This window comes from Cibotium barometz, chromosome 58, assembly GCF_041138505.1.
Source record: "Cibotium barometz isolate CiBa-2024 chromosome 58, ASM4113850v1, whole genome shotgun sequence".
In the NCBI taxonomy this organism is placed as follows: domain Eukaryota; kingdom Viridiplantae; phylum Streptophyta; class Polypodiopsida; order Cyatheales; family Cibotiaceae; genus Cibotium; species Cibotium barometz.
This window is the reverse complement of record NC_141103.1, coordinates 21,478,940-21,505,403: the sequence shown is the minus strand read 5'-3', so window position 1 is coordinate 21,505,403 and position 26,464 is coordinate 21,478,940. Positions and strand designations below refer to the sequence as shown.

Here is a 26,464-nt window from a genome sequence, read left to right as displayed (position 1 = left end):
GTGAAGAAGCCAGAAGCACATGTAGTGCAGCTTCACAAAGTCACTGATGTGTTACCTGTTATAGATGCTTGGGTGCATGGAAGAAGAGTAGGCAAGGCCTATATGGATGGTGGAGCACAGGTGTGTGTGATGACTGAGGAGACTATGCATTTGTTGGGGCTAGAACTCACTGGCAGGTCTCTTTTCAGTGTGAGGATGGCAAATAGTAGTCGGGTTAAATGTCTGGGTGTTATACATGATTTGGAATTAAATGTGTTGGGGCAGCGAGCCACTATGGATATTCATATTATGCCTGCGAAGCTTGGAGCATATCCTATCATTTTGGGGAGGCCTTGGTTGATTGCCATGAGATCTCGACAGGATTGGTACAGGGGATGTATCGATCTTTTTGTGGATAGGCCCAAGAATAAACGGATCAGGTATGATATGAGGAACGGTAAGGTACTCGAGATTGATGAGAAGCCAGACATGGAACTTAAATTGCCATCTTCTTCACAGGATACCTATGATGATGATTCCAGTAGTTCTTCTTCCTATGATGATGATAACATTTACGATCAAAGTCTTCTTGACCTTGATGTGGATGTGTGTGCTATGCAAATATCTTTGGATGATGAAGAAAAAGCAGACAGGTGACCCTTATATGGTTGATGATGTGCCAAATGTGCCTAAAGAAGAGTTGATGGCAATGTTGGCTAGTGATTTAACTGATCAGGAAAGAGATGCTTATGAAGCCTTGTTTAACAGGTATCCAAAATTGTTTGCCAAAGAACACACTCAGATGAGAGGGACAAACAGGGTCATTCATAAAACTCAAGGAAGGTGCCAAACCAGTGGTTCAAAAGATGAGGAGACTTAGCGTGATTCAAAAACAGGTGTTGGAAACAGAAGTCAATAAGCTCTTAAAAGCAAGTTTTATATATCGGGTCGATGATGCGGAATGGATATCACCAGTGGTTATTGTGCCCAAAAAGGGTAATAAATGGAGGGTGTGCGTTGATTATAAACCTTTGAATGTTGCCACTAAGAGACACCATTACCCGCTTCCATTCCAGGATAAGATTCTAGATAAGGTTGCAGGTGATGAAAGATTTTGAGTTTGTGACGGTTTCAGTGGTTATTACCAAATTATGATAGCTGAACAAGATCAAAAGAAGACTGCCTTCATTACCCCATGGGGTATATATTGCTTCTCAGGGTCATGCCCTTTGGCTTAGTGAATGCTTATGCAAGCTTTGAAGGCTGGATGGATACAACCTTGGGACCTTATCTAGGAAGCTTTGTAAAGGTTTTCATGGACGACTTCTGTGTGCATAGTGACAGGTTGTTACATGTAGAAAAGCTTAACAAGGTTTTTAAAAAGATTGATGAAGATGGGGGTCAACTAAATCTGACAAAATGTAAGATTGCAAGGGCTAGAGTGGTCCTCTTGGGGCATGAAATCAGTGAAAATGGAATTTCTCCAGATCCAGCTAAAGTTAAATGCCTTCTCATGATGGAGAGTCCCAAGAACACTAAGGAACTTATGAGTTTTGTGCAAAAGCTCAGGTACTTATCAAGGTCTTTTTGTATGCTGGCAGAGTATGTGCACCCTTTACAAAAGGCAATGCAAAAAGACCCTTTGGTGTGGACAGAAAAAGAACAGGAAGCCTTTGAAAATGTGAAGGAAAAACTCTCTATTTTGCCCACAATGATGCCTCCATGCTGGGATGAAACCTTCTATTTGAGTTTGAGTGTTGGAAAGCATGCTATTAGGGTAGTATTGATGCAAAAGGGCAAGAAGCAATCTTATATGAGACCGGTTTACTATGTAAGTAAGACAATGTCAACTGTTGGGCAGACTTGGCATGAAGTAGAACAGTTAGTATGGACCTTGGTCTATGCAACAAAGAGACTGAAGTCCTACCTTATTAGTAAACCTTTTGTGGTCTTAACTGTTGGAACTATATATAGATGTGCTCTATATATAGTGTTGGAACTATATATAGAGCACATCTATATATAGTTCCAACATTAACATCATGTTCTTTATTGCCTCATGCTCTAAAATATCCAGGTGATAGCCCCAAGCTTCAGAAGTGGATACTTGAGTTGCAGCAGTTTGACATTAATTTTGTTAAGGAAGAAAATGTGCGTGCCAACATGGCTGACATGCTTACTTTTAAAGAAATCAATGTCAAAAATAGCACAAAGAAAGAGTTGGAAAGAAAGATTGTGCCTACTTCTGCTATGCATGAGGAATTACAGGATGTGGAAGGCACTTTGTACTTTGATGGGGCTTTTAAGAGAAGAATTGGTAAAGCAGCAATTGGTTTTGTTTTTGTGAACAAAGAAGGTGTGGAAACTTGGTTTGGCAGCCAAGAAGTGAATGTAAAGTCTAATAATGAGGCAGAATATGCTAGTTTATATTTGGGCTTGGAAGAATGTGTGAGAAGACAGGTTAAGAAGCTATTGATTAAAGGTGATGCAATGTTGATCATAAGGCAGGTCAGGGTACATGGAAGGTAAACAAAGAAGGTATGAAAGGTTGGTTCTTCAAGGTGCGGAAGCTATTGAAGTCGTTTATAGCCTTTCAGATTTGGCATGTACCTAGAGACAAAAATGTGAGAGCCCATGAACTAGAAGAGGGTGTTTTTATGAGGGATTTGCATGCTTTGCAAGTGCTAGAGCCGAAGTATTTTGGGAGGGAATCCCTTCATGAGGAGGAACATGTATTGCAAACTAGCTCTGCAAGAAGGGAGTTGAATTCCAGGCAAAGGCATGCAATCACTAAGAGGGCTTTGCGGTATGTGTTGATTGGTGAGCATTTGTTTCACAAAGGGGTGGATGGCGTTATTCGGAGAGTTCTTCATTTTGATGAGATTGCTACTTGTTTGAAAGCATGTCATGAAGAAGGATGTGGTGGACATTTTGGGGTCGAAATTACGAGAAGAAAAGTTTTAAATGCGCAGCTTATGTGGCCCAACATGAATAGAGATATTGTGCATTGGTGTAGAAGCTGCCATGAGTGTCAATTGTTTTAGAAAAAAACATTGATGCCAGAACCAATGAGGCACATAGTGAGTTATGGACCCTTTGAAAAGTGGGGTTTAGATGTAATAGGACCCCTACCAGGTACAGGGAATGGGAAACATTACATATTTAGTGCGGTTGATTATATGACCAGGTGGTCAAAAGCAAAAGCTAGTCAGGGTGCTTCTTCAAAGGATATTGGGGATTTTGTATTTAATCACTTATGTTGCAGGTTTGGAGTGCCTCTAGAGCTTGTAAGTGATCAGGGCAGGGAGTTGAGAAATGATCTAATGAAAGATCTGGTCAAAAAATTGGAGATCAAACACAGGTTCTCTACTCCCTACCACCCCCAATGTAATGGCCTAGTGGAAGCTTTTAATGGGGTGTTGCAGAAAATGTTATTCAAGCTTGTGGAAGAGCGTCCCAAAGACTGGGATACGTATTTGGACAGGGCATTATGGGCATGCAGGGTGACCCAAAAATCTACTATAAGTTATACTCCTTTCCATTTGGTATATGGTGAAGAGTGTGTGCTCCCAGTCAATGTAATGCTACCATCTTTGGAATTTGTTTTGTAGCATGGTATAGCTGAGGATGAACGTGTCAAGGAAAGATTCATTTCTATGCACACCTTGTTATTGGATAGAGAAAGTGCTATTGGCTTCTATGAGCGGTTGGGTCAGAGAAGACCTCACATGTTTAATGAAAAGATTAAGGAGAAAGGGCTGCAGAAAGGTATGTTGGTTATGAGGTATAACAGTGCTTTGGATTCAACTTTTCAAACCAAGTTCAAAGTGAGATGGGAGGGTCCGTATGTTATTCAAGAGGTGTTTGACAATGGCAGTTATTATCAATTGATGGATCTTGATGGAAAGTTACATAAGGCTCGAGTCAATGGTATTAGACTCAAGCCTTATGTCACGAGGATTATGTGATACTACAGTGCATGCATGGAACACTTGAAAGTGTTCCATGCTAGTTGGGGGGGCAAATATGTGTGGATTTTTATATGGTTCAGCTAGCCACCCCCCAACAGGCCTTTGTTTTTACTAGATGCTATTTTTGCCACTGTACATATGGGTGTTGTTGTGGCTGGAATAAGCGCCAGTTTTGTGGCCTTGTACGTATGGCTTATGGTTTGCCTATGTACATACGTTTGTGGTTACCTATGTTCATAAGGGGGCTATATCATGTTCGAGAGCTGGGCATTTTAGAAAACCTACCTACCTTCAATGGCTCGTATCTTCCCCTACCGAACTCCGTTTTATGCATATGAGAGTTCTACGGACATCTACTCGAGATGAGCTTTGCAAGGAAGGTGTCGGCTTGGGATGATTGCGATGTGGTTGTCATCTAGGAGGACTTTTGTTGTATGTTCCAAGAAGGTAATCATAAGTTTTTTCTATCTGGGTGTGTGTATACAACTCAAGGTGTGTGAGGAGAAATATACTATAGAGGCAGTAGATACTCTCTCGTTTTCTTTCTCTCAACGTATGTGTGTGTGTATTAGTGTCTATGTGTACGTGTGTGCATGTGCATGTGTACATGTGCGTGTGTGTATATATGTTCATATTTGTGTGTGTGTCTATGTGTTTGCGTGTGTGTATATATGTTCATATTTGTGTGTGTGTCTATGTGTTTGTGTGTGTGCATAACCCCCGCCCCTCACGTACTATGTGATGCATGTGTGTATGTGTGTGTGCCCTTGTCCCTAGGACAGTGCTTGTGTGTGTGTGTGTGCCCCATGCCCCAAGGGTAGTGTGTGTGTATTTGTGCATGTGTATGTGTGTATTTGTGTGTGTGCACATATGTGTGTGTGTGTGTGTGTGTATGTATGTGTGTGTGTGTGTATGTAAGTGTGTGTGTATGTGTGTGTGTGTGTGTGTATGTGTGTGCGCATGTATATTATAGATATGTATGTGTGTGTATGTATAGTGTGTGCATATCTATTATGTGTGGTTTATATATATATATATATATATATATATATATATATATGTAAAATAAATACAAAAGTTACCTCTATGCCAAATTTAGCCATGTAATCTAATCATCTTCCCCAAACAAAGCATTCTTTTTTTCCACTTCTTCAAATAAAAAATTCAAATTGACAAAAGGCCTTGTGATTGAAAAGAGGTGCTTTCAATGTTCTCTCTCCCAAGGCACTCATCACCTCCCCTCCACCAGTTGAAATTCAAACAACGAATCTCTTAACATAATATGTGTGTGTATGTAAAGGGTTAGGCAATTTGATTTCTAATGAAATATATATATATATATATATATATATATATATATATATAACTCATTCAATGAGAAAATGACTTATTAATTGTGAGCCCCAATGCATCTAGGCATGTGGGAAAGAAACCCCCAAAGTCTATCTTCTCTTATCCTTTTCTTCTTTTTTAGAAATCCACGATTTCTCTTTTCTCTCCTCTCCTTGTACCACGTTGCAAAAAAGTTGTCCATGAATAAAATGTAATAGAATGGGATAAGATAGATAAATGATTGTAGCCCTTACTTTATCTTGTTAACGGTGATATTGGAGGATAATAGGAGATCTTGGAGGACTCATTTTGGACTAGGGTCAGCATCAACCATCTGATTCGGTTTAAAGTTAGCTATGTGTCAGCTGGGGAAGATTCTGGTTATTTGTTTGTCAGAGGAGGTGACCTAGGCTATAAAGGTGGAAAAATAGAGGTATAGAAGGTTAGTGTTAACCTGTAAAGACATCTAGAGGAGTCAATTGAGTCTGATTGGAGTGTGTATAGATGTCTAAAGGTGTGGGTTGGAGAGCTGAGGACACGTGCAAAATCGATTGGTGCCTTGGAGCTGGGATCTTAGTGTCCCCTAGTTTTGATCCCTTTACGTTTTCTGCTTGTGTGTTTGTTGGTGGTGTTATAAAGGCCATCACCCAGCAACCTCACAATGTATGTGTGTGTGTGTGTATGTATAGTGTGTGCATATCTATTATGTGTGGTTTTTATATAAATATATATATATAAGTAAAATAAATATAAAAGTTACCTTTAACCTAAATATATCCATATGTATAGTGTGTGCATATCTATTATGTGTGGTTTTTATATAAATATATATATATATAAGTAAAATAAATATAAAATTTACCTTTAGCCAAAATCTACGCATGTAATCTAATCATCTTCCCCAAACAAAGCATTTGAATGCATTCTCTTTTTTCACTTCTTCAAATTCAAAATTTAAATTCACAAAAGGCCTTGTGATTGAAAAGAGGTGCTTTAAATGTTCTCTCTCCCCAAGGCACTCATCACCTCCCCTCCACTCATTGAAATTCAAACTTTGAATCTCTTAAGATAATATGTGTGTGTGTGTGTTGAGGGGTGGAAATTTTATGTGTGTGTGTGTGTTGAGGGGTGGAAATTTTGTGTGTGTGTGTGTGTTGAGGGGTGGAAATTTTATTTTTCAATGTACTACACACACACACACACACACATAACTCATTTAATGAGAAAATGACTTGATGGTGACGGTTAATTTTGAACCCTAATGCATCTAGGCATGTGGGAAAGAAACCCCCCAAAGACTATCTTCTCTTCTCCTTTCTCCTTTCTCCTTTTTTCTCTTATTTTTTAGAAATCCAAGATTTCTCTTTTCTCTCCTCTCCTTGTGCCATGTTGCAAAAAGTTGTCCACATGGATAATATCTAATAGATATACATATACATATACATATGTATGTATATATATATATATATATATATATAAACACATGTACATATACATATGTATGTATATATATATATATATATAAAGACATGTACATATATATATATATATATATGTACACATGTCTTTATATATATATATATATATATAAAGACATGTACATATACATATATGTATATATGTCTCTGTATATATATGTATGTGTACGTGGGTGTGTGTGAGTGTATGTATATATGTATGTGTGTGTGAGTGTATGTATATATGTATGTGTGTGTGTGTGTATGTATGTATGTATGTGTGTATATATGTATGTATGTATGCCCCCCGCTTCCCCACTCTCTTCCCAACCTTGTGCTTCCCTCCCTCCCAGATCTCCCCCCCCCAACCACAAAACCCCTCTCTCTTTCCCCTAGGGTAATGTGTGTGCATGTGGATGTGTGTGTTGCTCTTGTCCCCCTACCCCTAGGGTTGCGTGTGTGTTTGTGTGTAATATGTTGGCATGTGTATGTGCGTGTGCATATTTGTGTGTGTGTGTGTGTGTGTGTGTGTGTGTGTGTGCCTATTTGTGTATGTGTGTGCCCCCTTGCCCCTAGGATAGTGTGTGTGCGTGTGTGAGTGTATGTGCATATTTGTGTGTGTGCACATGCATGTGTGTGTGTGTGTGCATCCTCGCCCCTCGGGTACTGTGTGTGCATGTGTGTATTGTGTGTGTGTGTGTGTGTGTGAGTATATTAGTGTTTGTGAGTGCATGTGTGTGTGTGCGTATGCCCCTCGGGTACTTTGTGTACATGTGTGTATTTGTGTGTGTGTGTGTGTGCCCTATCCCTAAGGTAGTGCTTGTGCGTGTGTGTGTGTGTGAATTTGTGTGTGTGTGTGTTTGTGTGTATATTAGTGTGTGTACGTGTGCGTGTGCATGTGTATGTGTGTGTGTGTGTGTGTATATGTGTGTGTGTGTAGCCTCGCCCCTCGAGTACTCTGTGTACATGTGTGTATTTTTGTGTGTGTTCCACTGCCCCTAGGGTAGTGCTTGTGTCTGTCTATATATGAATGTGTTTGTGTGTGTGTAGGCACACCGCCCCTCGAGCAAGGTGTGTGCATGTGTACACATGTGTGTATTTGTGTGTGTGTGTGTCCCTTGCCCCTAGGGTAGTACTTGTGTGTGTGTGTGTGTGTGCCCCCTGTCCCTAGGGTAGTGCTTGTGTGTGTGTGTGTGTGTATGTGTGCGTGCATGTATTTGTGTGTGTGCACGTATATGTGTGTGTGTATTAGTGTCTATGTGTGTACGTGTGTGCATGTGCATGTGTACATGTGCGTGTGTGTGTATATGTTCATATTTGTGTGTGTGTCTATGTGTTTGTGTGTGTGTGCGCATGTGTGTGTATTAGTGTGTGTGCGTGCACCCCCACCCCTCACATACTATGTGATGCATGTGTGTATTTGTGTGTGTGTGTGTGCCCTTGTCCCTAGGGTAGTGCTTGTGTGTGTGTGTCTCCATGCCCCTAGGGTAGTGTGTGTGTGTATTTGTGCACGTGTATGTGTGTATTTGTGTGTGTGCACATATGTGTGTGTGTGTGTGTGTGTGTGTGTATATATATATGTATGTGTGTGCGCATGTATATTATAGATATGTATGTGTGTATGTATAGTGTCTGCATATCTATTATGTGTGGTTTTTATATAAATATATATATATAAGTAAAATAAATAAAAAAGTTACCTCTACCAAATTTAGCCATGTAATCTAATCATCTTCCCCAAACAAACATTCTCTTTTTCCACTTCTTCAAATTCAAAATTCAAATTGACAAAAGGCCTTGTGATTGAAAAGAGGTGCTTTCAATGTTCTTTCTCCCCAAGGCACTCATCACCTCCCCTCCACTAGTTGAAATTCAAAAATCGAATCTCTTAAGATAATATGTGTGTGTATGTGAAGGGGTAGGCAATTTGATTTCTAATGAATTATATATATATATATATATATATAGAACTCAGTCAATGAGCAAATGACTTGGTAATGGCAATTAATTGTGAGCCCCAATGCATCTAGGTGTGTGGGAAAGAAACCCCCAAAGTCTATCTTCTTTCTCTTATTTTTTAGAAATCCAGGATTTCTTTTTTCTTTCCTCTCCTAAGTTGCTTGTCTAGAGACTAGGATTCTCATGTGATGTCATGCATGAGCATCAACAACAACGCATTATGATGTCATGCATGACATCAAGGAGAGGACTTACAAAAACGAGGAAGGTCGCGGCCAGCGACTCACGAATCGCAGCTACTGTCGATAACTGCAACCCTCCCCTCCCTCTCTCTCTCTCTCCCTTTCTCCTCTCTCTGTGTTTCTGATATACTACCACAAGAGTACTAGTTGCTGGCATGGCAGCGCCGATCACTAACAACGCCACAGCCTTCAGCTGCTTCTCCACGACAGAGGCGGTTACCGATGGAATCGACGCGTCCGACAGGACGGCCATTGTCACAGGTTATATAAGTTCTTACAATGAAGTAAGCCGGAAAATGATTCATTGTCTCTATGCTTAGTTTCTAGATGCTTAATATGGTGCACGTGCATCGAGCGGAATTGGGGCAGACACGGCACGGGTACTGGCGCTTCGTGGGGCTCAGGTGGTGCTTGCCGTGAGAAATGTCGGCGCGGGAGAGCGGGCGAAGGAGGTCATCTTGCAGGAGATTCCACCTATGATGTGGCCCCATTATGAGTCCCAATCCGACACATGAGAGACAAGAGCTATGTAGGTCAGTCTCCATAGACATATAGAGTCTACATGTGTCAGTTCTTTTATCCACTTGGAAAAATTATTTTTATAAATGCATGTAGAAGTCAAGCCATATAAGCAGTAGATTTGTATAAAGAGCATGTAGTTAGCATGTCTTTGTTGGAGACTCTCAAAGCGCTATGTAGGCTAAGAAAAGCATGTGTATGGGCTAGCCAAAAGTGAACCCATGGCTACTTGCCCATGTGATATACAAAGCCAACCTCGACAACACAGTAGGTGCTTGCACAATTTAAGAACATGCATTAAGCACCTTTGCTTATTTTCAGCTATGCACATGCATTAACACTGGCATCATCTCTACCCTCAACTTGGACTATCCATACACACATCATTGCCTTGCCTTTCCCCAACACAGACGTTTCATAACTTTACCATCAAAAGCCTCTCAAACCAATTTCCACTCAAGCCTTGCCAAACAAAAATCCATTACTTAGGCTCGAGAGGATGCATCTAGAATCGGGAGGGGGGAATGTTTTCTCAATATTAACACGGATAACCGACATGCATCAATGTACACACATGCAAAGAATGTGTACACTAGTCATGAGTAAAGACGAGCCATTTACAACAAGGAACCAAGAGCATGCAAAAGAAATGGAAGGTCACTAAAGGATGAACGCACACCATAGGCACCATCTCAAAGATCCTTGTCTACCCCCTCACTTATGTGTTGTCCACCCACGTGGGAATTAATAACTAATCCCAATAATTGCATTTCGGATAATTATGCTTAATGACGTACTCTAGGGATAACTGAGCCAATTAAAAGAGCTGCCATTCACCCAATGTGTGCTTAGAGTAGCCTAGATAAGGTTAGATAATAAGTGGGTGCCCTATTACTTATTAGGTGTAGTTGCCCAAATTTATAACTCCCTTGTATATAAGTGAATATCTCTAATGAGAAAGGTGCATTCACTTGAGTGCTGATTGCCTGTGTGCTCTTACTCCTTGTGCTTTTTAAGCTCTCAACCCCATCGTTTTGTCCACTTAGCCCTCTTGCCCTCTTGGTCTTGCCATGACTTGCTAGTGAGAGTGTGTGAGCAAGAGAGAGAGACACAGAGAGAGAGAGGGCTATTGTTTTTGCACAATGGGAAGCATGGTCTTGCAACAGCGAGGGAGGGAGTACCAAGCTCTACATAGACAACTCTTGTGGTAACATTGGGGGGGATCTCTCAAGTGCTAGCTAGCATTTATGTGGTTGCCTCTTCTACGAGAAGGTAGATAAGCAACCAAGTTCTGAATGACATGTGAAAGATGAGCTCTCTTCTCTTGGGTAACTTTGTGCTTGTGAGTGCGTCCAGGTTTGGCCTTTCCATTAGCGTCGCTATGTCGGGGAGACCATGCATTGAAGATACATCAGTCCAAGTCCTCTGACCAAGTGTGAAATACCATAACCATGCAAAGGGAGGCCATGCTTTGAAGATACGTCAGCAGTCCAAGTCCTTCAATCTGGAGTGACATAGCTTTGAGGAGCCAAATTGTGAATTATTGTTACCAATTCATTATCCTAGAACAAGGTAGACAAGACATGTCATAAAAAATACTTGATGTGTGGATGTAGCAATATCCTCACACCCTCTTACATCATGAAGCGCATAATAGGCAGATGAACCCCCCAAGGCACGATATAATGGCTCTAAAATTTGAACCCAAGGCCTACCTTTTAGTTGTCACAAACACAAACCACTCCTAGGAGATTGTGAACTGCAAGACTTTACGGTTGTGGTTAGAAAAAATAGTAACTTCTCTAAAAAGAGTACAAGCTCTTTAGTCATCAAATGCAGACTCTTATGTTGACTAGGCAAAAAGGCATTCTTATGGTGAAGAAACGCAGCTAGCAGTACTACTATACCTTTGACCAAGAAATGCCACCTAATATAATATACTTCACAGCAAGCAATCGCACGTCTAGGAGAAAAACCATCCAAAAAAAGTTCTCTACCAAATGGTGAAAAACCTCCACCTCCAAATATCAAAGGTAGTTTTAGAAAATTTAACCATAACCACCCAAAATCTATAACTGTAGAGTATGCAAGTATTGTTCAAATTTTTGCCGGATTTTTGTGGTCCATAGGATGATGTCATGCATGACCAAGGCCTAAAAGTTTTCAAATGGGTTACGGGCTTATGGGCGATGATTTCATGCATGACATCATCTTCTTAAGTGCTACCTAGCATTTATGTGGTTGCCTCTTGCCTTTCCATTAGAGTCGCTATGTTGGGGAGACCATGCTTTGAAGATACATCAGTCCAAGTCCTCCGATCCAGTGTGAGATACCAAAACCATGCAAAGGGAGGCCATGCTTTGAATATACGTCAGCAATTCAAGTCCTTCAATCCGGAGTGACATAGCTTTAAGGAGACAAATTGTGCATTGTTGTTACCAATTCATTATCCTAGAATGAGGTAGACAAGACCTGTTGTCAAAAATACTTGATGTGTAGATGTAGCAATATCCTCACACCCTCTTACATCATGAAGCACATAATAGGCACATGAACCCCCCAAGGCACGATATAATGGCTACAAAATTTGAACCCAAGGACTACCTTGTAGTTGTCACAAACACAAACAACTCCTAGGAGACTCTGAACTGCAAGACTTTACAGTTGTGTTTAGAAAGAATAGTAACTTCTCTAAAAATAGTACAAGCTCTTTAGTCATCAAACGCAGACTCTTATGTTGACTAGAAAAAAAGGCATTCTTACGGTGAAGTATCGCGGCGGCTAGCAGTACTATTGTACCTTTGACCAAGAAATGCCACCAATATACTTCACAGGCAATCGCACGTCTAGGAGTAAAACCACCAAAAAAAAAGTTCTCAACCAAATGGTGAAAAACCTCCACCTCCAAATATCAAAGGTAGTTTTAAAAAATTTGACGATAACCACCCAAAATCTATAACTGTAGAGTACACAAGTGTTATTCAAATTTTTGCCGAATTTTTGTGGTCCATGGGATGATGTCATGCATGACCAAGGCCTAGAAGTTTTGAAACGGGTTATGGGCTCATGCCTAGTATTTGAAAGGCACCCCTATTTTTTATTTGAAGGACTTTTTTTAAACTAGTTTTTCTTTATGAAGAGATTGGAAAGGCATATAACTAAATTTCTCAAAACCCTTCCTTTCTTTCGAATAGAAATTATGTTTTCACCCTTCCTTTCTTTTGAAGGGTAATTGTGTTTTCACCCTTCTTGTGAAGGTTTTGACCCCTTTGGAAGAGTATTGTAACTTTCAAATTCTAGCGCTGTACAGTAACGGGTTTATGGGTGATGATTTCATGCATGACATCATCCACGACAGTGCCTTATAAGAATTAGGTCGTGTTCAGATAAGGCGGCAGCCAAGCTGCCGCCAGCCTGCGCTCCAATCATTGAGTGCCCCATGGCACCTCTGGTTCATATTGGGCGGTGGAAATCCACCCCCCCCTTGCCACGTAGAGGAAGAACGCTGCTGATGTTGTGCCGACCCCCCCCTCGCCCAAACCATGTTCCACCCTCCACCTCGATTTTTTTGCAGGAGGAGCCCACCTTTCCCAACGTCCCAATTCCCAACATCCAAATTTCTAACGTCCCAATTCCCAACGTTCCAATTTCCAACGTACAAACCCCCCCCTCCCCCCCCTCACACCCTTCAATTTCCTATAAATTAAAGGGTTTAGGGTGAGATTTTGTACCCTCTAGAATTTCCAGAGAACAGAGAACAAACATAAGCTTCACAAGTTCCATTCTCCAAGGTGCTTTTGCATGCACTTCAATCATGCTTTCTTTTTATCCACCCATTTACCTTTCTTTTAATGTTTTTGTGGTACACTTGCCATGCCTTTGACATTGTGTGCTTATGGTTTTCTTTTAGGGGTGTGCGAAAAGCGCGGGAGGCAACGTGAAGCGAGCGCATAAGGTGACCCCTCACAAACCGCATTTCCATTATCATGACTTATCTATGTGTTTTTAATTTATGTGGTGCTAATATTCTCTTTGTGTTTGATGTAGGTACTATGGATTCCAACACGAGCCATGATTTTGATTCATCACAACAAAGAGGCGACGATGATCCTATTTTCTCCCAAACTTCTCTCCCGCACTCTAATTTCTATTCATTTCCCCATCCTCCTTTTCATGTGCCACCTCATGGCTTCCAAGCCATGCTCAATTGTCCTTCCTTTTCTCCAAACTCTCCCTTCATGTTTCGCCCCCCCCATTCACCTATGGTAGCGCAACCTCCTAATCGATCATCCCCCCTAGGTATCCCAAACATGGGTTCCATTCCCAATTCCCGAGGAAGCCAACCATCACCCAACTCGCTCAATAACCCCCCTTTATCTTCTCAACCAAAGCAAGTTCGTGGCATGAGGAAGGAGCCTAGCGATGAGGAGATTTTGCCAGAGACCCAACCTGCGCCAAAGAAACCCAGGAACTCCAAAAAGAAGGTGGTGGTGGACTTGGGGGAAGATGACGACAACAACAATAAGAAAAGCAAGTGGCAAGACTTTTGGGTTGACCAACTCATTCATGTCAGGGGGGGCATGAGTGAGGAGTTCAACAATCCTGGGAAACAAGGGGTCAACTTGTGGGCAAAGGTGGCCACAATACCCTGATTTCGATAAGGATAGTGAAAGTTGTCGCAAGAAGTGGCAAGCGGTGCTAGCAAAATATAGAGTGGACAAAGCTCACAACTCGGTATCTGGCAATGACAGGAGACACACATGTAAATGGTTCGATGTGGTGGATGAGTATTACCACGATAGAGCCACGGTCACTCCTCTTAGCCATGCTTCTTCATCAACAATGGATGATGCTACTTTCCTCGGCGGTGACAAGGATGAAGTAACTATAGCACTAGATGACGAGAAGCTACAAGCACCCATGTCCTCAAGTCGTCGAGTGACTCCCAAATATGAGGAATCTTTGGCCACAATGGCCGATACTGGGAAACATCTATTGGACCATCTCAAGGAGACCTCTAGCCAAAATGTTGCCTTGGAGAGGGAGCGAATGAAGATATTGGCAGGATTGCATGCCACAATGAGTGAATTCCTTAAGGAAGGAAGGGGGGGCAACAAGTAGCCTTGGCGGAGGAAATTCTTGTTATTATTCTTGTATGAGTTTATAAAGTTTGGGATCTCGACGTTGCTTTGTTCCTATGCGTTGTATGGATTTATGAATGTTTCTAAGCTCCTAAGAAGCCATATAAGCTGAGAATTGAATATGTATCAACTTGTTTTGGATTTGCAGGTGACAATGGGCATGTCCAAAGACATTGCACTCTATTGTGCGTGGTTGTGTTCTATAGCGATCTATGAATTGCTTAAAGAACCAAGCATGCACAATGATGAGTGCATAGTACAGACTTGGTTGCATGTTACCGAATGCATGGCACGATCTGTGAGGTTGAGGAAGATTGCGAACCGTAGGAGGGGTCATGAACACAGACAAGCGTGGGCATATCCACGGCCTCAAGGCTTTGTAAAATGCTATCTCCTAAGTGCTTATAGTGCTAGCATGTTCAAGCGACGTCTTAGGGTTAGCAAAGAAACCTTTCATTACCTTTGTGGGAGTCTAGCACCATTCATGCAAAAGAAAACCACAAACTTCCGTGTGCCTGTGTCTATTCAAGATAGGGTAGCCATTTCTCTAAGCAGACTTGCTACAGGAGATGGACTCTTGGGCCTTGGTGACACCTATGGTTGCGCTAAGAGCACATGTTGTGAAATAATCCTTGTATTTTCCAAGGCAATTGTGAAATCGGGTCTCCGGAATATGTACATAAGATGGCCTTCAAGATCTCGGCTTGCAACTTTAGCACGAGAGTTTGAGGCACTTAGGGGAATTCCCTGCGTCGTTGGTGCGATAGATGGTTCTCACATCCCCATCATTGCACCCCGAGACAACCATGTTGACTACTTCAATCGGAAAGGGTTCCACTCTATTTTGCTACAACTAACAGTAGCCGCCAATTGCTCAGTATGGAATTATGATGTCGGTTGGGCCGGATCAGCGCATGACTCCTTGAACTTCTCCAGAAGTGATATAGGTCAAGCATGTGCAAGGGGCGAGCTGGGTAACTATTGTTTGGTTGGCGACTGTGCTTACCCCGCACGGCCATACATGTTAGTGCCTTTCAAAGAATGCAAGGAAGGGTTGACACGTCTAAAGTACCATTGGAATTTCATTCAATCGAGCACAAGGATGCATGTTGAGAGAGCGTTTGGTATGCTCAAGGCAAGGTTTCGCATCTTGCTAAAAAGATATGACATGAGTCTACGTCATGTCCCAGATCTTGTTGCGGCTTGTCTTGTGCTACACAACATTTGTATCCAACATGGAGAGTCTTTTGATATGGAGTGGGTACGTGAGGCGGAAGCAGAATTGTCAGCATGCTCTGGACGTGTAGCATACCCATCCCCCCCGTGTGATGTGCTGGTGGTGGAGTGATAGAAGTAGAATCAGGGTGTCACATACAGTGATGGAGCATGAGGGGCAGGAACATGATTTTGTGAAGAGGTTAGGGGAGCCACAACACTAGAAGAAGGTGGGGGTGCTAAAGGCAAAAGAGGTGGTGAGGTCATTTGAAGGTGGGGTGGTACAATGGGTGGGAATTGGAATGGTTGAGTTGGTTGAAGTTGAGGCACATACGATGAGGTTGGCCAAGGTTGTTGCGGGGAGGGCAAAACGGGAGTATGTGGTGCTAGCCATGGATAATACGAGGGAGATGGAGTCGTGGCGTGTTGTGGCTCATAAACACATCGATAAGAGCTCTCCACATTAATGGCAAAAGTGATGGCCGTATTCAAGTCATTTGGGGCTTGAGCTCTAACCAAAATTCGGATGCTAGGGTGTATGCCTCGTAGAAACAAGTCCATGATGGTGAGCGGGTCGATGTTAAAAACGGGAGTGTAATGACCAACAAAGTTCCTAAACCTCGTGGCTGCTTGTTCCACGATCTCATGCGGGTGATTTTGCTTGAATGAGCATAATTGCTCAAAAAATGCAAAGAAGTTTGGAGGTTTGCGGCCCAAGAATTTTTGCTCAAAATCGGCAAAGTTTGGGATGGAGTTTGGTTGTTGCTTGGCAAACCAATTTGAGGCCTCACCTTTGAGTGTAGTGCTAAAGTAATTCATCACATGCCCTTCCTCAATGATGTGTGAGGTCAAACAAGCAATTTTGAAATTGTTTAGATGAGTGGTGAGATCCTCCAACGGCGTCCCATAGAATGTGGGGAATGGAATGAGGGGTGCATCAGGAACGGGCCAAATTTGGTGGCAAAACCAAAGATGATTGAATGGCGAATGGAGGAGGAAGTGATGGTTGAGCCATCATTGGAACTGGTATAGAAATTACGATTCCAGGTGAACTCCCCCCTGATGATGGCGAAGGAGGTGAACTTTGTAATGGAAAAGTGCTAGTGGGGCTAGAATGAAGTAGGTGTTGCTTGGCTTTCTCCCTTTTATGGTATCTCTTAGCTCGGTCACTCTCTCTCAAGCTATCTTGCCAATCTTTGGCACTTTGCAAGCACCGCATCAAGTATTGGGGATGGGTATGAAAGCACCGCATCTAGTATTGGGGATTCGAAAAACATGATGACAAATTACATGAACCAACTTAATGAAAATGTGAAGGCTATAACTCTTGATGTGAATTTTCTAAAGTGCCAACAAAACTTGTTATCTGCACGTCACCCTGAGCCTAATCCCACCAACGTGGTGTGTCGAGCTTGTCATGTATCCGCCATCTTTCCAAAGATTGCCCCACTGTTATTTACACATGAGAAATGTTTGGGTAGGGGGCACACAGAGGATATGTGTTACACTAAGATGCACCATTTGATGAATAGGAGCACCACTTTGCCACCCCCCGACCCCATTAATCATCGAATTGGTGCCGAGAAACCCCCAGGCCCTAGTCGGTCACTTCTTCAGAGGGGGTCTCCTAGTTCTCCAGCAGTTGCTTTGTCTAGTGCACCACCTACCACCACTGAGAACCCTTCGATTAATATGATTGAGTTAGATTCATCACCTGTGCGAGCCATCACACGAAAGGGAAAAGAGAAGGTTGTTGATAAGGAGGGAGATCCCGAACCTGTTGTTGCTACCCACCCACCCACCCATGTCGCTGTTCCTGTTGCCAACCCTTTACCTCGACTTCACCACACTCGTCCACGCCCTACTCCAAGTAAGTTGTTTTCCCCCATTCTTTCTTTTGACCTTGTTTCTGCTCTTAATCGAGTAGAGCTCACCATGTCGCCGTTCTTGTTGCCAACCCTTTACCTCGACTTCACCACACTCGTCCACGCCCTACTCCAAGTAAGTTGTTTTCCCCCATTCTTTCTTTTGACCTTGTTTCTGCTCTTAATCGAGTAGAGATCACCATGTCCCTTCCACAATACCTTCTCACTTCTCCTTCTAGTCGAGCCCTTTTGAGGAGGTACTACAGAGCTTTGAGTTCTTCCCAGGGAGTGGGTCCTAATCTTCCTTTTGTTTAGAAAGTGGATTCCCTTCTTGCTGAGCGTGAGTGTCCTCGAGTCGAGTGCATGATCCACCAGTTAGTGATTCCACATGCTATTGTTGATGGAGGATCAGGCGTCAATGTTTTGAGTTATTCTACCTTTTCTAAACTGGGGTTATCTTTCAATGGAGTTCCTGCTACTAGTTTGCGTATGGGTGATCATCGACCACTAAGAGCTGAGGGTTTCATCCAGGGTTTGCCAGTCATCACTGTCACTGTGGGCGTATGGTGGAAATTGATTGTTATGTTTTGCAGCTTAGTCCAGGACCTGGCCAGTTCTAGCTTCTTTTAGGGTGACCTTGGATATGGAAGACTGATTGTGTTATTGACATTCCTAGAGGGCGGTTGCTTTTTGGTAGAGGATCTTCCCGAGTGGTTCTTCCTGCTTACCCTTCTTCTATCGTGAGCCCTGGGGTTACTACTGATGTTGAGAGTGATGGGGATGATGACCGAAATTCTATTTCTTCATGTACACCGAGTTCCTATTGCATTTACCCTGATTCTATTGAGATTACCTTTGATGAGGATGAGGAGACTCCACCTTTGGCCAGAGAGGAGGATACTGTGAGAGTTCCTATAAAGAGGGATGAGAAAGTTGTGCTTTTGGGAACTTCTTTAGATCCACCATTGAGGGAGGAGATTATTGCTTTATGTCAGGAGTATCAGGACATCTTTGCATGGGATTACATCGAGTTGAGAGGTTTTCCACCACCCGAGCTTGTTGTGCACCGCATTCCTCTTAAACCGGACACTACACCTGTATGCCAACGTCAACGCAAATTGCCTGAGCATTATAGAGAGGGGGTTTACATGGAAATTAAAGAGCTTTTAGAAGCTGTTTTGATTTTTCTTGTCAATAACACTGAATGGGTGTCTCCTATTGTTGTAGTCCCTAAAAAGATTAAGCAGCTTTGCATATGTGTTGATTATAAGCAGCTTAACAAAGCTACCATTAAGGACTACTACCCTTTGCCTTTTATTGACCAAATCCTTGACTCTTTGGCGGGGAGGGAGATATATGCTTTCTTGGATTTCTTTTCTGGGTACAATCAAATGGCTATCGCTGATGAGGATAAGCTCAAAACCACTTTCACCACTATATTTGGCACATATGCATATTATGTCATGCCGTTTGGGCTTTGCAACACGGGTGCGTCATATCAGCGCTATAAGCATGAATCCTTTCGTGATGATTTGAACGATTTCTTAAAGATCTTCATGGATGATTTGGGGATTGGGACCACGCATGATAAACTTGTTGTGCAGCCCTTAGGTATGACTTTCACAAGTGCCGTGAAAAATCAATAGCTTTGAATGCAAAAAGTGTGTGTTTGGGGTCACTTATGGCATTTTGTTGGGTCACCTCATTAGCAAGCATGGCATTTCTATGGATCCCCAAAAAGTTGAGGCTATTATTGCATTTTTGCCACCCACTACCGTGCATCAAGTAAGGGGTTTTCTTGGAGCCGCTAAACACTATAGCCGCTTCATTAAAGAAATGGCACATCTTATTTTACCATTGAATACACTTCTGCGAGTTGAGCACAAGTTCATTTGGGGAGAACCTCAACATAATTCTTTCTCTTCTCTTAAAAGTGCATTCACTACCGCCCCTATCCTCAAACCACCTGATGCATCCAATCCTTTTCATTTATTTTCTTCTTGTTCTCATTTGGTAATATCCGCTTGCATTGCACAACTTTATGATAAAAAAATGCACCCTATTGCATATTATAGCCGCAAGCTTAAAGATGCTGAAACACGCTACACATGGGTTGAGAGAGCTTGTCTAGCTATTGCTGAGAGTGCTAGGAAGTTTTGCACATATATGGCTACCCAACACACCATCATCTATGTCTCTAAAGATTCATTGCACCTTTTATTGAATAAGTTAGAGCGCTGAGCGTATTATACGATGGATTGTTGAGTTGCAGGCCTTTGAGCTTAAATCTAAACCTCCTGCATTGCAAAAATTAGTGGATTGCTTAGCTGATGTAATCCCATGCAAAGATGAGCCTATTGCACCTGCCCCTGAGTTGTTTCGCATTGAGTATGCACATGAGTGGTATGACCAAATTGCTCATTATTTGTCCACACTTGAGTTTCCTTCTGACATGAGCAAAGCCGCGAAGAAGAGATTTGAAAGAGTGTCATGATAGTGCATGTGGAGGTCATTTCACTGGGAAACTCACTGCATTGAAAATTTTGAGGGCTGGGTATTGGTGGCCATCTGTTTTTAAAGATTCATTTGAGTGGTGTAAAAGATGTGATGTTTGCCAGAGAGCCACCCGCCTTGAGAATCGTTTGCGCCCTAATAATCCTATTCTAGTTGCCCTTCCTTTCGAGAAGTGGGGGATTGACTATGTGGGCCCTATTACACCAACTTCCAGGCATGGGAAATCTTATATCATTGTTGCTATGGATTACTTAAGTGGAGTGAGGCTAGAGCTATGAGGAAAGATGATGCACGCACTTCTGCTACATTTTTGACTGAGCATATCATTTGTCGTTTTGGGGCACCTGCTGAGTTAGTTTCTGATAGGGGAACCCATTTTCTTAATGATGTCATTGAGGAACTCACTACTTATTTCAATATTCGTCATGATAAAACCACCCCCTACAAACCTTCTACTAATGGGCAAGTTGAGAGCACAAACAAAACTTTGGTCACTATCCTTAGAAAAATTGTGGACACTCATAAAAGGGATTGGGATGAGAAGTTGCCAGCAGCTATTTGGGCTTATAACACTACTTTCAAGGAAGCCACGGGGTTCACTCCTTTCTCTTTAGTTTATGGGCAAGAATGTGTGTTACCTATTGAGCATGAGTTGGCAAGTTTGAGGTTTTTGCAAGAGCACACACTACCTTTGGAGGTGAGTTTGCAAGAGAGATTGGGCACTTTGGAGCATCTAGGGGTGGTTGCAAGATCAGGGTGCCCAGTTTTGTCCACTCAGGCACCTTGTAAACAGTAAAAAAACAGGCATTTGTTTACCTTTAATGGCTAATCTCTCCTAGTAAATGAAGGAATTTCGTTTCAAGTTCTTTTGTTGGAACATCATATTCAAAGTTGGAAATATAATTGCATAATTTGATTAAGCATTAGATAGTCAAAAGTCATTTTCTTAGGTACAAAGTCAATGTATACACCCTGTCCCAAATTTGAATTGATTCCATAAAATGATAATATCTTTTACATATAAACTCATATGAGATTCTCACTTTGTACCTTAGATCTTCACATAATATGGAGCTTAACTTGATTTTTTGAGAAAATTTTAAGATATTTGCTTATTTTCTTTAAATATTTCAAGGTCTTTTAAGTGTTATAATATACGCCACTTTTTGTACCCACAATAGCTACCACTTAAGATCCTCAATCTTGTAGATCAAAAGAGTGGGTAGATACTGAGACATTAGTAGAATGTGGTGGTTAGTAAAAATTACAAATCCAATGGTTGGATTTTTAATAATCTCTCTTTCAAAATTCTTCCAGACTATCAGAAGGCCTGTAAATATTAATAATCTAATTAGTAAAATTACATTTTTGATGTGAATCATCTAAAACCTATAGAGACTAGTGTACTTGTAATGGTGCATCTATGGAAAAATAAATTGGATCACTCTAAGTATGGAAAGATCATTTGTTTATCATTTCATCATATTTTTGATTAATTTTAATTAATTAGACTAATTTATATTAATTTAAGCTATATTGGGTTAATTTAAGGGCAAGCGTATTGTCTATTATTTGCTTGATCTCATTTTAAGTACCTTGCCCCCCAAAATTTGCTCTCCAAGCATTGTCCCAGTCCAGCATAAACTGGATAAAACTGGACACCCTGATCTTGCAACAACCCCTAGATGAGTGGAGATTGAGAGCCTATCTACATCAAGAGGTTGCTAAGAAAAGTCAAACTAAGCAACATGATAAGAAAGCTAAAACCTATTCTTTTGAGAAAGGGCAATTGGTTCTTCTCTATGATGCATGTCATGAGCTTTTCCCTGGGAAGTTAAGCCATTTATGGTCGGGTCCTTATTGCATTGTTGAGGTTTATCCTCGCAATAAAGTCCAGCTTGTAGAAATGGATGGGACATGGTTCTCTACCAAAACCAATTCTGATAAAATTAAGCCCTATTGGATGTGATTGCATTGACTTTTCTGTTATGAGTTGCAGATGATGTTGAATCTACCACGCCTGTCTGGAGTCTATACTTTGATGTTGAATCTACCACTCCTTTCTGGAGTCTATACTTTGATGGAGCATGTAGGGGCAAGGACAAACTTGGTAGTTGTGGCATTGTCATATATCCACTTGAAGGGAATGCTATTCTTTTGGGAGTTCTTTCTTTGGGAGATCATTTGAGCAACAACATTGCTGAATATCAAGCACTTTTGATTGGTTTGAGAGCACTACTTCTTTTGAGAGCATCTCATGTTCATATCTTTGGAGATTCACAACTCGTGGTCCACCAGTTTCATGGCCAAGCCCGCACCCTTCACCCTTTGATGCACTACTATAGTCTTTTAGCCCATGACCTCTTCACCCATTTCACCTCTTTTTCCTTGACCTTTTTGCTTGGTCACATGAAAATCGTGTTGCAGATTTCCTAGCTTTGATGGCCCTTTCTGGTTCCTTTACCCAAAATTTTGATTGTGCCTTGGTAGATACCCATTCCTTTGACATTGATCCTTGGGAAATAGTGCAAGACCTTAAGTGTTTGGGAGTTAAGGAGTTGGGTAGTCTTCTAAGGGTTTTCAAGTCGGGTTTTCAAGTCATCCCATCCTTCCACTTTTGCTTCTCTCATTCTATCCATGACCCGTCGATTGATTCACTTGTCAGATGTTACCTTTCTCACTATAGATCCTAGCCATTTGCTCATGATCCTATAGCCCAATGGAGAAGGCACTATCTAACTGGAGATTCTGGGTTCACACTAGCCAGCTAGCTTTCCTCGCAGGATGCCACTGTTGCATTTTTTTTCCGCCCTTCCACTATGTTTTGATGCATGAGCATATGCGTGGCTTGCATTTTTTTCGCCCTGCCTTCACTTCATACCCTCATTTGGTTTTGGCACACAAGCAATTTTTCGTAGGCAAAACCTCCATCAAGACCTTGCACTCAAGCATGTGTGGGACTAACCATGTGAAATATGTACCAAACATGATATGGAGAATAAGATTTTTGCCCTCTGGGAGCCATGTGGTAGAACTGAGAGAGGACAAGATCTAGAAAGAGGCATACGTGGGATAGTCGACCGCGACATCCACCGTGGAGGTTGGATGGATGGGTGTCGGAGAAAAGCCCTAGATTGGCTAGATCTTTTTGTTGGTGATTCTCTCTCTGATTTTGAGTATATGTATTAGTGATTAATATGTGATTTTGGATTGTCAAAATTAGAAAAAAAAACGATTATGGTTTATTGAAAATCTCTTCTTTCTCTAAAACAAGTATGGTGTGTGTTGTAATCTATCCATAAGGAGTGCAATATTGATCTTTCTCATGCACGATCAAAAGGTATCTCATTGTTCTTTGGTAGAATTAATGGTATTAATATTACTCATTCTCTTTTATTGCCATAATGTGCATTTCATGTACATAAGTATTTAAGGTTGGTTTTCATGCTTTTAGAAAAGAGTGGTGGGTTGTGGAGCAAATGATATGGAGAAAAGGTATTTCTTAAAGCATGGCACATATGCCCATGCAACTCAACTGGTTTAGAATCCTTGTCATCCATGGACTTTGCCTTTAGCATTCCAGCAACACGTAAATAGGCCTTAGTTACACTCTCAACCATATTTGCATCTATGTCTATCTCTGGCTCCTATTCATCAAGGCTAGCAACTTCCCACATATCATCCTCAAGCACAATACTCACATCACAACATTCTTCATTAGCCCAATTTACATGCATACATTCTTGAGTGTTGCCATGTCATGCATGAGCATCGACAACAATGCCATGCATGACATCGAGGAGAGGACTTACAAAAACGAGGAAGGTCGGCCAGCGACTCACGAATCGCAGCTACTGTCGATAACTGCAACCCTCCCCTCTCTCTCTCTCTCTCTCTCCCTTCCTCCTCGCTCTGTGTGTTTAATATACTACAACAAGAGTACTAGTTGCTGGCATGGCAGTGCCGATCACTAACGACGCCACAGCCTTCAGCTGCTTCTCCACGGCAGAGGCGATTACCGACGAAATCAACGCGTCCGACAGGACGGCCATTGTCACAGGTTATACAAGTTCTTACAATGAAGTAAGCCGGAAAACGATTCATTGACTCTATGCTTAGTTTCTTACAGGTGCATCGAGCGGAATTGGGGCAGAGACGGCGCGGGTACTGGCGCTTCGTGGGGCTCATGTGTGGTGCTCACCGTGAGAAATGTCGGCACGGGAGAGCGGGTGAAGGAGGTCATCCTGCAGGAGATTCCACACGCGCGGCTGCACGTGCTGCAACTTAAACTCAGCTCCATAGCCTCCGTCCGCACCTTCTGCCAAAACTTCAAGGCTTTGAAGCTACCCCTCAACATCCTCATGTAATAATATTACCTTTTCTGTGACTGCAGCAATCATAGCTGATCTGGTTCGATCACTTAATGCTAATAATTAATCAACACGCGATGTATAATTAACAGCAACAATGCCGGCATCATGGCTTGCCCTTTCAAGCTCTCAGCAGATGGCTTCGAGATGCAGTTCGCCACTAATCACATTGGTAAGCGGGTTAGTTATAAGCTGATCAACTAAAACAGGCCACTAGTAGCAATAACCCAAAGCTAAATAAATTTTTGGAAACAGGCCCTTTCCTCTTGACGAGCCTTCTGCTGGACGATCTGAGGAGGGCGGCCAGCGGCACTGGCATTCAAGGCAGGGTCGTGAACGTGTCATCCGTGGGCCACGCTGTATTCTCCTATCCCGGCGGCATCCGCTTCGATCAGCTTACCAACAGGTCAAGGTAAATGTATCAATTATAAATCTGTATAGACTGATGGGTAGCCGCTAAGCTGCCATCCCATCTATCTTATTATGATCTCTTTCCATGCCACAACACAGCTACGATCCTTGGTGTGCTTACGGACAATCCAAGCTCGCCAACATTCTCCATGCAAAGGAACTCGCCAGGAGATTCCAGGTTTCTATTACCTTCACACTTTTTATGCCCAGCAGTGAGCACCAATATCTCTTATACATGGTTATAATAAACGCTCTTGGATGCTACAGGAAGAGGGAGTCAATGTGGTCGCTAACGCGAGCCATTCTTAGTACAAACCTCACCACCTACGTCCCCCAAGAAACATGTCACTACCTATACACTTTCCTTACTTACCTTTTCTAATTATGGATCCTTAAGCCAGTTTCAATTGCAGCTCATTGATACTTCTGGACTTGAATGTGCAGTGCAACAAATCATTAAGGATATTGAGAAAAGCACACCCATATTTAGGAAATCTATCTCCCAGGTTAGTAAAAATCAATCTTGACTTGAGTGAAAGAAGTTGTGCTTGTGTGCGTGAGAAAAAAAGAGAGGCGTCAGAGAGTAATGATGATCATTTGGTGTGCGGCTTTCTCACACAGGGTGCTACTACTCAATGCCTTCTTGCTCTTCATCCTTCTATCAACACTAAAACTGGAAAGTACTTTGACAACTGTCAAGAGGCCGAGCCAAGCAAGATCTCAAATGATTCAAAACTTGCCAAGGACCTTTGGGACTTCAGTGTGAAGGTTACATCATTGGAAGTGTGCTAGAGATTTCGACCAACATATATTTGCCATGTCTCATCATTAGTTTGTTTCCTCTTAAGAATAAATACTATGCATTACATTTTTAACACCTTATAGTAGTGTATGTTGCCCCGATTTCCACGTAATGAATTGCAATAAGTATGTCAATACCTTGTGATCATTTATAGTGTAATGAATCAATCTAGATCTACATACTTTTTTTTAAACCTACAAAATACTTATAGGTACTCTATTTTGACGACAATTGACAGTCTGCAAAGCGTCTAGGAGAAAATGTTGAGTACATATTGAAATCTTCGATGGAAATGGTAGATGAGTATAAAAGAGGGAGCAATTGCAAACGATAAAATTGTCTCAAGAAGTATATACAGCCCAAGCATGAGTCTTCGGTCTCGTGTGGAGAGGATCACTACTAGATTAATTCCATGTCACTCAAACAAAACTTTATGTAGACCATTGTGGATGATAAAAAAGAGCATCGAAATTCGCCTCAATGATAACGTCTGTATACATGAAGATAAAGATGCGGTTGAAAAGCATATTTTTTTCTTTTTTCTTTTTTGTTTGGTGTGATTTTTGAAAAAAATTCAAGTGTTTTAAGTTCTCATAATCTTAATCAATTGTTTTTACTTACTTTTCAAACAAATGCAAAGATTGAAAAAAATTCAAGTGTTTTTAGTTCTCATAGTCTTAATCAATT

General features: G+C 41.7%; 1 protein-coding gene, 1 long non-coding RNA gene and 1 pseudogene across 2 annotated transcripts; all 3 read left to right on the top strand.

Moving 5' to 3' along the window:
* The first annotated feature begins 1,201 nt into the window (after positions 1–1,201).
* On the top strand, positions 1,202–3,947 carry LOC147606023 (uncharacterized). Its single transcript, XM_086792888.1, has 6 exons — positions 1,202–1,913; positions 2,057–2,335; positions 2,488–2,785; positions 3,245–3,314; positions 3,405–3,482; positions 3,591–3,947. The coding sequence occupies exons 1-6, from the start codon at positions 1,202–1,204 to the stop codon at positions 3,945–3,947; spliced, it is 1,794 nt and encodes a 597-aa protein (XP_086649014.1).
* Positions 3,948–24,051: 20,104 nt separating this feature from the next.
* On the top strand, positions 24,052–25,284 carry LOC147606022 (short-chain dehydrogenase TIC 32, chloroplastic-like; annotated as a pseudogene).
* Positions 25,285–25,294: 10 nt separating this feature from the next.
* On the top strand, positions 25,295–25,855 carry LOC147606021 (uncharacterized). The gene is made up of 2 exons (XR_015265024.1): positions 25,295–25,481; positions 25,597–25,855. It is a non-coding gene; the product is annotated as an uncharacterized LOC147606021 (long non-coding RNA).
* The last annotated feature ends 609 nt before the right edge of the window (positions 25,856–26,464 follow it).